The sequence below is a fragment of the Myxine glutinosa genome, chromosome 4 (assembly GCF_964187855.1).
Source record: "Myxine glutinosa chromosome 4, kmMyxGlut1.1, whole genome shotgun sequence".
Taxonomy (NCBI): Eukaryota; Metazoa; Chordata; class Myxini; order Myxiniformes; family Myxinidae; genus Myxine; species Myxine glutinosa.
In genome coordinates, this window is record NC_136264.1 from 37,493,527 (window position 1) to 37,508,391 (window position 14,865).

At 46.5% G+C, this 14,865-nt stretch overlaps 1 protein-coding gene across 2 annotated transcripts in view; it reads left to right on the forward strand.

The window, feature by feature from the left end:
- NISCH (nischarin) overlaps positions 1-14,865 on the forward strand; it is a 111,924-nt gene that overhangs the window by 36,554 nt on the left and 60,505 nt on the right. For both annotated transcript variants that reach the window (XM_068112178.2, XM_078775638.1), the window contains one exon: positions 12,668-12,763. In XM_068112178.2, the coding sequence (XP_067968279.2) occupies positions 12,668-12,763 (96 nt within the window). The remainder of the gene's footprint in view (positions 1-12,667; positions 12,764-14,865) is intronic.

Genomic DNA, 14,865 nt, shown 5'->3' on the forward strand with positions numbered 1-14,865 from the left:
TCCTCAACTGGGGTGCAGCCAGCTACCCTCGTGCCCCTTACTATAGTGCGTGGTTCTGTACTCATATTTATTACTCGGACGGCCACTACCGGTCCGTCCGTTTTTACAAGGGTGCGGCCCACGATTAAACCCGGTATGGACTGCGCTGCCACCGGTTCGACCAGGCCGCAGGACTCCTGCCACGTTGGGCGAGCTGCCCACCGGGCCGGCACTATCGCCTCGGCCCTTGGGGGGATGGTCACGGCCTCGGAAGCCGCCAGCTCCGCTCTCTCGGCCGTGCTCACTCCCCCTAACGGCAGCTCTTCTACTCCCACCTGCAGGATCCCCCGGCACAAGTCGATTTTACAGCCGCTGGCAGTCAACAGGTCCAACCCTATTAAACATGGGTCGCACACCTCCGCCACCCAAACATCTATCTCCCTCCTTACCGACCCTAACTTGAGGGTCACAGAACCACGCCCTATGATCGGGGCCGTTACCCCGGTAGCAAGCTGCAAACTATAATTTTGCAGGCGCTGGATCTTATCCCAGCCACCTGCGCTCGAATCAAGGACCACAGGGCTGATGATCGTGGCGCTAGCTCCTGTGTCCACTACAGCGTCTACCCCCACGCCGGCAATTTTGCATCTAATTGTCAGGCTACCGGTTCCAATTTGGCCACAATAAATGACCTGTTGCGTCAATGAGGGCTCTCCTCCATCCTCTGCTGCCGAACACCGCCCTACGTGCCCGACACCTTCTAGTTTCCCGGGGTCTGGCGGGGGGGTGTCTGGGGTCGGCTAACCCGCTCCCCCCTGGGCGGAGTTGAGGACCTCAACCGCCGGGGATCATCCCGGCGCGCGGCTCGACAGTGCCGCGCCAGGTGACCCAGACGGTTGCAGGTATAGCACCTCACCTGATAAGGTGCTTGCCTCCGGAATTCCAAATTTCCCCCCCTGTAGGTCCGAATTGGATTACCCGCTCGTGGTCCACCGCGGGCCACCTCCGGGGCCGCCTGCCATGGTCCAGGTCCCGCCAGGCGCTGGTCCACCAGCCTCCGGACCATGCCCGCCAGGTCAGGACCCACGTCGTGGGCGGGCCCCCTAAGGGGTCCGCCCTCCATCGGGGGTCCCACCTGGCGGACCGCCATTGCGAGACGCTCGCCCCCCCGGGCCAGGGGCCTCGCTGCTTCCCAACGGGCCGCAGCGTCAGCCGCCTGGCTCAGAGTCTGCGGGCGCCACATGGCGAGCTGTTGCCGGAGCTCAATGTCCGGGAGGGCCTGGATAAAATGGTCCAGCGCCAGGCTTTCCCGGGAATCCGCTGCCATGCTAGCATGTGCGATCCCCACTGCGCGGCGAATGTCGTGGGCAAGTTCCCCGATGGCTTCCTGGGGCTTGCGCTTTCGCAGCGCGAGCTGAGCTTTAACAAGCTCGCTCTGCTGTTCTATGCCGAATCGATTAATTAGGGCGTCGCGGAGGGCTGGCAGGGTGAGAGCACCCGCTGGTAATGCCGTCAGCACCTCCGCCGCCGCGCCGCGCAATGCGGCCACCAGGTGTACTCCACCTTCGTCCTCACCCCAACCGTTGCCCTTACACACACAGTCGAACTGCGCCAGGTACGCGCGTAGATCACTCTTGCCGTCATACGGCGCGAGTGGGACCTTGTGGGACCACCTCGCATGCGAGTCGTTGCCCGCCTGCCGGACCCCGTGCGTCGCCCCTTGCGGGGTCAGCGCGGGGCCGAACCGGCCGGGCCCCCACAGTACATTACCCCCAAGGGGCTCTCGTGCCTCCCCGGTCCCTCCAACAACTACCCCTGTTGGTGTCGATGCATGGGTCACCCCTCCGCAACCCGCTACCCATTCTATACCACCACAACCTTGCTCACCCACACCTCGCACCTCTTGTTCCATACCCTCCGGACCAGCCATACACCTCACTCTTGGCCTCTCACGAACATCCGGGTCTATCTCGACCCCCAAGCTTATTAAATCACCTGGCGCATCATACGCACGACCATATTGGTCACCACTTACACCGGGTCCTCTTTCTCTTCGCTTCTCCTCCATCACCTGCGAATCCCTCATCCGGTTAATGAGCACATCATCACGATCCGACCACAGACTTTGGACCAATTCTTTTACTTCCTCCTTTATCTCTTTCTTATCCTCTCTCCGTCGCTTCTTAATTTCGCTCACCCCTTCTTCCACTTCTTCTAATTTCTGCTTCACCTCCTTCATCTCTTCGTGCGCCCCTTTAAGTTCTTCCTCTAACTCCACTTTATTTTTTTCTATGTGCTCCCGCACCTCCCGCTCTTTAACCTCCATCACCTCTACCACCTTGTCCATTTTCCTCGTCAGGTCCTCATGTACCGTCTGACACTCTTTTTTAATTACCCCTACGTCCTTTTTCATCTCCTTCTGTGTCGATTTTAAACCCTCTATTACCGCTGTGTTCTTCTTTACCTGGTCCCCCAACTCCTTTTGTCCCACTGTCAGTTGTTCTACTCCCAGCGTCAACTCCTCTATACCACCTTGCAATTTTACAGTCCCCTTTCTCACCTCCTTCTCCATGCGCTCCTTACAGTGCCTCACCTCCTCGCGCACTCCTCCGACCTCCTCACTCACTCCTCTTCTGATCTCCTCTCCCATCACTTGCATCTCCTGCCCAGATGCCACCCTCATCTGCTCCATTTCCTCCCTGTGAGCATCCAGTTTGGTTTCTACCCCCATTCTGACCCCCTCTATCTGCTGCCCCATTTGTTTAACTTCCCTTTCCGCTTGGTCCCTCATGTCCCTCAATTTGCCTTCCATGGTGTTTTCTAACCCCTCTAACCCTTTTTGCATCCCTTCCATTTGATTCTCTTGAGCGGCCATTCTGTTTTCTACCCCCATTAACCCATTTTTCACCTCTTTTATCCCGTTGTCTAACCCCTCAAATTTGTCGTCTAACTTCCCAAATTTCTTGTCTAATCCCTCTATTCTACTCCCTAACCCTCCGATCTGGGCCCCCATGTCCTCCCTCAATTTCTCGCTATTGGACCCCATCCTTTGTTCTAACCGTTGGCAATTGGCCCCCATGTCCTCCCTCAATTTCTCGCTATTGGACCCCATCTTTTGTTCTAACCGTTCGCTATTCTGGGCCATAAGGGCCTTCATTTGTATTAAAAAAAGGTTCAAATCCACCAGGGGCGCTGCCACGGTCGCGGGCGCGGTCGCCGTGACCAGCGAGGCGCCATTTTGTGCACCCGCAATGTTGGGCGTAACGACGCTAATTTGTGCGTCTGCTACCCTCGCTGCTTCGCTCTCCTCACGTCCCTCAATTTGGTCCTGGACCGACCCTGCCTCACTCTCCACTACCGGACCCCAGCCGACTTGGTCTGTCATAGCGCGACTTTCAAAATTCGGGTTTTTATTTTCGTAAAACAAATTCAAATTTCGCCGTTATAATTTCGAGCGCGTAAACGCGCTCCGGGTCCAATCTCACTCCTCGACACCAAATGTTACAGACGCGGTTGTGGATGTTGGTTTACCGAGCGGTTTGGTATGACCACGTCTGCACAGTTTACCCGATTATACTCGAACGTTTGCCGAGTCGCGCTCCGCTAGGTCAATGAAGGAAAAGGACACAACGGCTGGGATTAAAATGACACGACACCAGGGATACGGTTCTCAAGACCTCCGGAGGAGATTATATTAGGGCGGAAGGTCAGATTACATCTACAGGAGGGACAGCATAGTAAGATAGGCACTTAAACACGGTCTTATAATAGCCCCGACAGACGACAGATAAACAGGACAAAAACTGACTCACACGGGGATTGATGGCAAGGAAAGGCGGGTTGGTCGATGGCTCCAGGTGCACCTGGGCTCAGGGCAGAATCGACCCGGTCCGGTCCAGAGATGCGGGAGGTCTCACAGCGCTCGAGGTGGCGTCTTGTCGTCTCAAGCTGGGGGCGCATCTCACGTCACGTCCGGTGAGTCGCTGCGTATATCCGGCGGGGAGTGACACGCCCTCGGCTCGTTAGCTCCGCCCCAGATGGAATCGGTCCGTTGCTTGTCATTGGGTGCGGGGGTTACCGGCTCCGCCCTTGACGAGGGGCCGACAGGCAGCCCCTTCGTGGTAACCCCGTCGGCGCACATGGGTAATGGCGGCTAACCGAGCCGGAGTGAGGACGCACACTCCCCGCGCCGTCGCCGCGCCGCCCCCCTCTGCTGTTGTAGTTGTTGTTGTTGTAGCTTCTTCATGGGGAAGAGATGCGGGGAGGTATGGGGAGGTCCTAAACTCACTACTGGTGCCATACAATCACATTCTGGTGCAACGAAGAGTCAGAATTAATGGAAACGAGTCCTTAACTGACATAGACTAAGAATAACTAGCAAGATGTCCGAAAGTTGTCTACGTGAGATGCGGTGGACCTGGGCACGACATTTAATGGGGGAAAAAGGGGAAGGTCGGTTCTACAGAGTGTTATTTACAGGCAATGGGACTAGGGAATGGGGGATTGGGGATAGTTGGGGAGTATTGGGGAAATAGGGGAGTATTTACAAGCGGATATTGAGGCCAAGTCCCATATCCGCAACAATATATATATATATATATATATATATATATATATATATATATATATATATATATATATATATATATATATATATATATATATATATATACATTCGTGTGTGTGTGTATATATAATAGTGGGGTATCCTTCCACAAGCCAAACAGTTCAATCTTGGTTTCATCAGACCACAAAATCTTGTTTCTCACAGTCTGAGAGTCCTTTAGGTGCTTTTTTGCAAACGCCAAGCGGGCTTTCATGTGTCTTTCACTGAGGAGAGGCTTCCGTCTGGCCACTCTACCATAAAGCCCAGAGTGGTGGTGTGTTGCAGTGATGGTTGTCCTTCTGGAAGTTTCTCCCATCTCCACACAGGATCTCTGGAGCTCAGCCAGAGTGACATTCAGGTTCTTGGTCACCTCTCACCAAGGCCCTTCTCCCCCGAGTTTGGCCGGGCGGCCAGCTCAAGGAAGAGTCCTGGTTGTTCCAAACTTCTTCCATTTAAGAATTATGGAGGCCACTGTGCTCTTGAGAACCTTCAATGCAGCAGAATTTTTTTTGTAGGCTTCCCCAAATCTGTGCCTCGACACAATCATGTCTGTGAGCTCTGCAGGCAGTTCCTTCGACCTCATGGATTGGTTTTTGCTCTGATATGCATTGTCAGCTGTGAGACCTTATATAGACAGGTGTGTGCCTTTCCAAATCATGTCCAATCAATTGAATTTACCACAGGTGGACTCCAATCAAGGTGTAGAAACATCTCAAAGATGATCAAGAGAAATGGGAGGCACCTGAGCTAAATGTCAACTGTCATAGCAAAGTGTGTCAATTTCAAGTGTCATTCTTTTTAATAAATTTGCAAAACTTTCTAAAATCCTGTTTTCTCTTTGTCATTATGGGGGTATTGAGTGTAGATTGATGAGGGAAAAAATGAATTTAAACGATTTCAGCATAAGGCTGCAACATAACAAAATGTGAAAAAAGTGAAGGGGTCTGAATGCTTTCTGAATGCACTCAACATGATGTATAATATATACAGTTGTGGCCAAAAATATTGGCACCGTTGTACTTTTTTCAAATAGCTCACAATTTTCTCTGAAGATAAGTTGAAAATGACAAAAGTATTTGGTCTCCACAATTCTTTATTTCACTATTCATATTACAGAACCTTTGTTTTTGATTCAAAACTAAATGTCCTTTTAATTCAGCAAATAAAAAGAAATGTCATTGACAAAATTATTGAAACCCTCGACTTAATATTTGGTAGCGCAGCTTTTGGACAAAATAACTGTAGTCAAGCACTTCCTATAGCCATGAATGAACTTCCTACACGTCTCTACTGGCAGCTTGGCCCACTCATCTTGTGCAAACTGCTCCAGTTCTCCCAGATTTGAAGGGTGCCTTCTCCCAACTGCTGTTTTCAGATTTCCCCACAAGTGTTCAATGGGATTTATATCTGGACTCATTGCTGGCCACTTCAGAACAGTCCAGCGTTTTGGCTTGAACCATTCCTGGGTGCTTTTTGAAGTGTGTTTGGGGTCATTGTCCTGCTGCAAGACCCATGACCTTCGACGGAGACCCAGCTTTCTGACACTGGGTTGAGCATTGCGCTCCAAAATGCCTTGGTAATCTCCTGATTTCATGATGACATCCACACATTCAAGGCAACCAGTACCATACGCAGCACAGCAACTCCAAAACATCACTGAACCTTCTCCATCTTTGACTGCAGGGAAGGTGTTTTTTTTCTTTGAAGGCTTCATTTTGCTTTCTGTAAACAGAGATTATGTGCTTTACAAAAAAGCTCTAATTTGGTCTCATCTGTCCACTGAACGTCCTCCCAGAAGGATTTTGGCTTGTTCAGGTGTGTTCTGTCAAACTCCAGTCAGACTTTCTGATGTCTCTCTCTCTCAGCAATGGGGTCCTCCTGGGTCTCCTTCCATAGAACCCCCTTTCATTGAGTTGGTGATGGATGGTGCGAGTTGAAACTGTCATACCTTGTGTCTAAAGGTCAGCTTGAATCTCTTTGGCAGTTGATCGACGTGCTTTCTCCACCATTCGAACAATCCTTTGCTGCAATCTTCGATCAAGTTTTCTCTTGCAGCCACATCCAGGGAGGTTGGTTACAGTGCCATGGGCCTTAAACTTCCTAATAACATTGCGTATGGTGGACACAGGAACATTGAGGTCTCTGGAGATGGACTTGTAGCCTTGATATTGTCCATGCTTGGCTACAATCTTGTGTCTAACCTCCTCAGACAATTCTCTGGTTTTCTTTATTTTCTCCATGCTCATTGCAGTACACACAGTGACAAAACAGCAGAATGACTCCTTTTCTCTATTCAAACTGGTTGAATGAGTGATTTTTATATTGCAGGCACCTGCAATTCACCACTGGTGAGTTCAATTCCAAAGTAAAGGAGAATCACCTGCTTGAAATCTAATTATTTCTAACTACTTGTAAAAGGTGCCAATAATATTGTCCGGGCCATTTTAGGATTTCTGTGTAGAATAAGCTAAGATTTCGTCATTTTTTCAGCTGTTTATGTTTTGTTCCACTGCAAACCAAAGAAATACATATGTGGATGCGAATAGATTTTTAAATTTCAACAATTTTCTGGTAGAAATGGTGCATTATTTGAAAAAAAGTGCAAGGGCGCCAATATTTTTGGCCACAACTGTGTGTGTGTGTGTGTGTGTGTGTGTGTGTGTGTGTGTGTGTGTGTGTGTGTGTGTGTGTGTGTGTGTGTGTGTGTGTGTGTGTGTGTGTGTGTGTGTGTGTGTGTGTATATTGTTATGTCTGGGAGTAAAGCAATATCTAGAGCCAGGTAGATCTGTATAGGTAGGTCTTCGACTGTCGCGATAGGGAATCTACCTGTAATAAGTTCTTCATGTTTAGGCGTTTGTCGGGATAAGATGTATGATTGTGGATCTACCAGGAGATTCGAGTGTTAAGTAGTTAGGGATTAAAGATATAACGCCCTGTGAGTCTCACCTAGTAGTCAAACCTTTGTCCATTTTGCCACTGCACACCACATAAACATTAGTTATGACCTTTAGTACAACACTAAATGATGCCCTTCCCCCTGACATGACTTAGGAAGAAATCGGGCTGGAACACCGCCACAATTGGCCACCACCATTGACACCTCTGCAAGGCCTACCAACCTCGCATAGCACGTGCTATGAAGAAGGAGCAGGAGTGGAGAGAGCAGCAGTGACGCAGAGGGTGTGTCCTGGACGAGCCGGCGAGTCGTGGGAGGCTCTGATTGGCAGAGCAGTGCGCCAATGTGATGTCATCGGCCAGGGATATTATCGAGGGTCGGGCGCCATTTTCGGCAGTGCAGTTCGGATGAGCCCGGAGTTGAGTCAAGAGTTCATGTGCACAAGAGTTGAGTTGAGTGAGCACCGGACGCCTTTGCTGGCAGTTGGATTCCCAGTCGAGTCATTCAGAGATCCCGACCCAAATTGGGCTGAGTTGTAGCCCGAGTGGAGCGGTGCTGGTGCTGTTGGAGCTTGGTGCACGGACCTCGTTGGCGGCGAGAAGATCGGAGCTTGGAGCGGGACCTCCGGTGCAGCAGCGAGCGTGTTGGCTTGGGCCTAGCGGGGCGTGCGAGGCGGACGGAGGATTCGTCCAGGCCGGGAAGAAGACGACAGGGACGAGATAAGGCCGTATCCGCGAATACACTTTACATAAAAGACGTGTTATTTTCGTATTCATCTCCCTCGTATCGTGCTTGATATCTGTTGTGTGTGGGATCCCAATTTAGGCTTCTTATTATTTTATTACCGGCGCGTGCTTTTTCACTGTCTTTGCTTTTCATTAATATATCCTTATATTATTTTTGTACATATACCTGAATGCAGTTTCCTGTTTGGTTTTAATAGCTAAGGCTGCAGGGATCTCGCTGTGTCCCGACATTCCGCACGTTTAAGTGCTTGAGTTGGAATCCGCTATTGTGTTTTTGCCTTGGGAGTTTAAAGCCTCGTAATCGGCCTCCGCAACTCTGTTAATCGCAGTTGCGTGACAATATATATGTATTTGTATATGTATATGTACATGTGTATATATATATATATATATATATATATATATATATATATATATATATATATATATATATATATATATATACTGTATGTATATACTGTATATAAACTGAACATCAAAAGAAACTTATCACTTTCATTTTTTTGAAAGTTCTCTATCGGATTCATTTCCGGGGACATGGCAGGCCACTCCATATGCTCGACACCATGGTCAACAAGAAAGTGTTGGATCATGCGAGCACGATGAGGCCGTGCATTGTCATCTTGGAAGACAAAGTTCCTCAAAAGGCTGCACGAGCAAATGGAAGCAATGTTTCTTCCAGAATGGCCCTGTACCTGAACTGGTTCAGGTTTCCATTCAGAACACCCAGGTCAGTTTTGCCCCCTGCATGAAAAGCAGCCCAAACGGTCACCCCACCACCTCCAGCTTGGACTCTTGGCACTATACAATCTTTGTTGTAGGCTTCATGCACTTGTCTGCGCACTCGGACGCGGCCATCTTGACGAAAGAACAGAAATCTAGACTCGTCACTGAAGGTCACGCGATTCCAGTGTCCTGGCTGCCATTGACGGTGCTCTCTGGCCCACTGCAATCGGCGCTGGCAGTGTTGTCTGGTCAGGCATGGCTTTCTCAGGGGACCCCTGGCACAATAGCCTGCTTGAACCAGTCGTTGGTTGACTAGCCTTCTGGATACAGGCACATTTGTCAGTTGCTGCCATTCAGCCCTAAGCCGATTAGCTGACTTGGTACGGCTATTGCGGACTAACCGGTGCAGCTGGCGATCATCCCTCCTTGTGGTTCTGTGGGGACGTCCTGGCCTCGGTATTGGAGTAGGGACACCCCTCTGAGCATTTCGTTTCAGGATCTTTGACACCTGACCTTGAGTGATGCCATACTGCCGAGCAATAGCACGCTGTTTCATGCCGTAATTTCGTAAAGCCACCACTCCTTGACAAACAGCATTGTCGAGTTGATGGACCATCTCCAGAGGAAGCGGCAATAACTTTTGGAGACGTGCAGCAGTTGTTTTCCACTAATACAGAACGCAACAACCCTTGTATACCCGACTGTGAAGCCAATCATCAAATGCACCTGTCCGTACATTTTGCCACGCCACCTGTGATATAATCCTGTTGTTGACTTCTTGCTGCGAGAGACAATCAGTGACATGGTCCTTTTAACAAATAAATCACCAAAGTGTAAAAGAAACTCACCAGATTGATATCGTGAGTTAAGAAAGTAAACCCAAGTGAAGAAAAAAAATATATTCCATATTAAATGCCAAGTCTGTGTATATATATATAATCTGAGGCCATCTGTCGGAAAGTTGAAGCTCAACCGAAGGTGGACCTTGCAACATGACAATGACAATAAACATACCAGTAAATCCACCAAGGAATGGCTGAAAAGAAAGAAATGGAGGGTTCTGGAATGGCCAAGTCAAAGCCCGGATCTAAATCCCATTGAGATGTTGTGGGGGGGATTTGAAACGAGCTGTGCATGCAAGAAACCCCTCAAACATCGCACAGCTGAAATAATTCTGCATGGAGGAGTGGGCAAAAATTTCTCCCAGTCGATGTCAGAGACTGGTAGACAGTTATAAGAAATGCCTACTTCAGGTTGTTTCTGTCAAAGGGGGCAATACCACCTATTAGAGCCAAGGGTGTACTTACCTTTTCCACATGCGAAATTTGCATTTATGTTTATTTAAATTATACAATGGACTACAAAATGTAAATGTTTCATGATATTTGTTATATTATATCACCTTTATCTATTGTTGAAATGAAGATCAAATAGCTGTATGTTGAAATATGTTGAAAAAGTCAAAACTTTACAAGGGGTGTACTTACTTTTTCACGTGACTGTATATATATATATATATATATATATATATATATATATATATATATATATATATATATATATATATATATATATATATATATATATATATATATATATATATATATATATATGTAATTTATTTTTTAAAGAACTGGAATAAATTCCTGTGTGGGGCTAGTTTGAAAAAATTATCACTCAACCCGGGACTCAAAGCCACAAACCTCATCACTTCCGCGGTGACAGCCCACTGAGCTATTGAGCCTTCGGGATATCCTCATAAATTTCTCACACTGACACTGCAAGCTTTACAATGGTGGATGTCTTGCGTGCCTGCCAGGCAGACACCAGTTCTGAGTGTGTGTAAGTGTACTCGAGATACATGTCATCCAGAAAAAAAATGCAATAGCAAGATGCTCAACTGCTGTTTTTACTGAAGAATCGCAAGATGACGAAATCTCGCGAGATTGTGGATTCAACATGTTTTATTTCTTTATATTTATTTTTGACATTGTACTTAAATAACGAGAACAGGAATGTTGTTGACATCGGGGAGAAAGGAGGAAGAGATTGTGAATTGAATGCTAATGGGAATAGTAACAACGTAGACCTGTTTTAATCATTCTGGCATTCCCCTTTGTGTTCCTGTCTTTTTAGATTTACATTTGTGCCAAATTCAATTCAAGATACATGCTTAATGCTAATACAAAACAGATGTGCTGCACCTTTTTGTCCCCCGTCACACCACGGAGCGAAAGGGGGACTATGGCTTTCCCCTCCGTCCGTGTGTGCGTGCGTGCGTGCGTGCGTACGTGCGTGCATGCGTAAGCGAAGGACCGAATTCTAATTTGGTGTGGGTGCAACCCACGTCAAAATCCAAGATGGCCGCCGCCATGTATGTCTGACGCCATGTATGTCTGAACCTTGTGAGCGGAATATCTTGAAAAATAGCGAAGTACCAACTTCTAATCTGGTTTGTGGGTGTATCTAGGCATAAGGAAGAACGCTATTGAAAATTGGGTCGCCACGTTAAAATCCAAGATGGCCGCCACCATATATATGTCTGAACCTTGTGAATGCAATATCTTGAAAAATAAACGAACTACTAACTTCTAATCTGGTGTGTGGGTGTATCTACGCATAGGGGAGTACGCTATTGAAAATTGGGTCGTCACGTCAAAATCCAAAATGGCCGCCTTGCGTCTTCCACTTTGTCAACTCGTATCACTTCACCGACGGGGGACCTAGGCGTAACGCTTGTTTTAATTGAATGGCCAGTCGATTTAGAATTTGCATGCTTCACGTGGGCAATGAAAAAATGAAATGAAATGATGAATTGATGGTTGAAATGAAATGATGGGTTGGTCATGAAATGATGGTTGCACAGGCCTCCTCCTGTGCAAAAGTAACTTGTGTATTCCTGTGTAATGTTAAGTGAAAAAAGGGGAAGGGAGGGGGATAGAAAGTTTGGGATAAGGGGGGATAGAGAGTTGGGGATGGGGAAGATAAGAGTGCAGACAGAGTTGGCAGAGGGATGCTGAGGTGTTGGAAGGGAGGGAGGTTCAGTATTTTGGAGCTGGGAGGGGGGGGGGTTGCTGACTTTGTTTGCTGGGTGGGAGGGGTGGGGTGTTGGGGACATGGAGTTTTGGGAGGGGGGGGGGGGGTGTAGTTCTGAACTCCAAGAAAGGGTTGGGGGCAGAGAGTTGAGAGAGGGTGGTTGGGGATTTGGGTGGGGAGAGGGCTTGAAGACTGTGATGGGTGGGATTTGAGGGCCTGAAAAAGAAAAGGCGTTGGAGGACATAAAGTTGGAGTGTGGTGGAGGCAGAAACTTGGGATGGGGGGGTTGAGGACTTGGGCTGGGGGGGGGGGGGGGAGGAGTGGGTTTCAGGATTTTTGATGGGAAGTGGGTTTAGAGAAGGGTAGTGTTGGGGAGGAGGGGGGGCGGGGGCGGTTAGGAGACAGGATCTGGAGGGGTTTGAAGACTTGGCCTTGGGATGCGGTGGAGTGGCTTGAGGATTTGTCATTGGGAGGGGGTTTGGGGGACTTGGGGCTCGGTGATAGGGGGGGAGGGGTGGATTGATTGAGAATTTTGGGTTGGGTGGGAGTTAGGTGAGGACTTGAAGTAACATTTTACATTACGCGAAATTTCCGTGGGTCCCTGCTCGTATATAATATGTCTTATACTTTCTGCAGTTAAAAATTTGAACTTGCATCTTTGGGAATTCTTTGGTTTAGGTGGCAGGCACATTGGGAACATTGGGGAGCAGTAACATTGAGGATTGCAGACTGCCCTTTGACCTCTCAATTTTCAAAGCTCTTCAACAGCTCAAGGTGAGTTGATTTTAAAAGTTTGGAAAGATTGCAGTTCAATTTTGCCTCTTCTTGATGTATTTAATGGAACGTTACCTTTTGAGCTTTTCTCACATTGAAATGCCCTTCCATGAATGATACGATCATTCGCAATGTCAAAAAAGGTTCAATTTACATTGAAGTTGCATACCAACTGTTTAACTCACATAAACTATTTAACCCGATGTTTAACTAGCACATGACTGTCATGGGCTTATTAAACATCGTGATGCTACATTTTGTTTCTGAGTTTGTATAAAATGCGGTATCACAAATATTGACAGGTACACAATGCCAAAGTACATTATATTGAATTGTCTTAATCCTTGTCCTTAACATTCCTGATAAGTCAAAATTATGTTTTTTGTTCACCACTATTATTACTTGCAAAATCGAAGATTTTTCAAGTATATTCACTATATTGGTTGGTCGTGTGCGCCATTCTGTCTTACTGTTTGTTTGTTACTTGCCAATTATTATTTTTTTTTTTTAGCAAGTATGTTGATCACTCCGGTTTGTGTGTGTTTGTTTGTTTGCCTGTCCGCTCACTTATACTTGCCTACTACAGGTCACAATTTTAAACCGATCGTCACGAAACGTCACCAAATGGTAGAGTTCGTGGTCCGACAAAATCCTATATATTTTTGGGGTCAAAAGGTCAAAAGGTCAACCACCTCTTTTCAAATTTCTAAAATCCTCAATTTTAATCCGATTGACTTGAAATTTGAATAGGATTTACATATCGGCAAACTGAATTCAACCACCAACTATTTTTGAGATCAGCATAGGCCAAAGGTCAACAACCATTTCAAATTTCTAAAATCTTCAATTTTCATCCGATTGACTTGAAATTTGAATAGGATTTACATATCGGCTGACTGAATTCAACCACCAACTATTTTTGAGATCAGCACAGGCCAAAAGGTCAACATAGGCCAAAGGTCAACAACAATTTCAAATTTCTAAAATCCTCAATTTTCATCCAATTCACTTGAAATTTGATTGGGATTTACATATCAGCAAACTGAATTCAACCACCAACTATTTTTGAGATCACCATCGGTCAAAGGGCAAAAACAACAACAACAACAACAACAGGCATTTTAAGGCCATTTTCCCTGCAAGAGCGGGGGTTAGCCTTGCGGTCCCCATGACAATCTTCTCTATTTTGCCATATTTTCTGCATCTCCCCTTGTTAACCCCCTTGCCCGCATTTCTTCTTCAGCTATCTTTAGCCAAGTCTTTCTCGGTCTTCCCCGTCCTCTACTTCCTTCTACATTCATTTTCATCACTCTTCTCAACCAGTCACTTTCATCCTTCCTCAACACATGCCCAAAACCATCTCAAACTGTTTCTCTTCACAGCATCCATCACAAGCTCAAAGGTCAAAAACAATTTCAAATATCCTCTATTTTCATCCGATTAACTTGAAATTTGAATGGGATTTACATATCAGTTAACTGAATTCAACCAACAACTATTTTTGAGATCAGCATAGGCCAAAATGTCAAAATAGGCCAAAGGTCAACCACTTTTTTCAAATTTCTAAAAGCCTCAATTTTCACCCGATTGACTTGAGATTTGAATTGGATTTTCATATCAGCTAACTGAATTCAACCACCAATTATTTTTGAGGTCAAAAGGATGCTCTACTGAGTGCCATTCTGCTTTGTTCTCTTTTTCCAAGTGTCATTCTATGAGTGATTTTATTTGTCTGTCTGTCTGTCAATCACCTACAGGTCACAATTTTAAACGCATCTTCATGAAACTTCACCAGATGGTAGAGTTGGTCATAAGGAAGAAGCCGATTGAATTTGAGATTGAATTTCTAAAATTGCCATTTTTCATCCATCATTTTTCATCATTGACTTGAAAATTGAACAGCATTTGCATATCGAGTCATTAAATTGGGAAACCAACTATTTTTGAGGTCAAAAGGTCAAATGTCAAGTCATGGTTAAACTTCTAAAATCATCAATTTTCATCTGAAAAATCATCAATTTTAATCCGATTGATTCGAGCTTTGATTAAGATCGTCAATTTTAATGTTAATGAAATGGACAATTTGATGTATCCATGGAGTT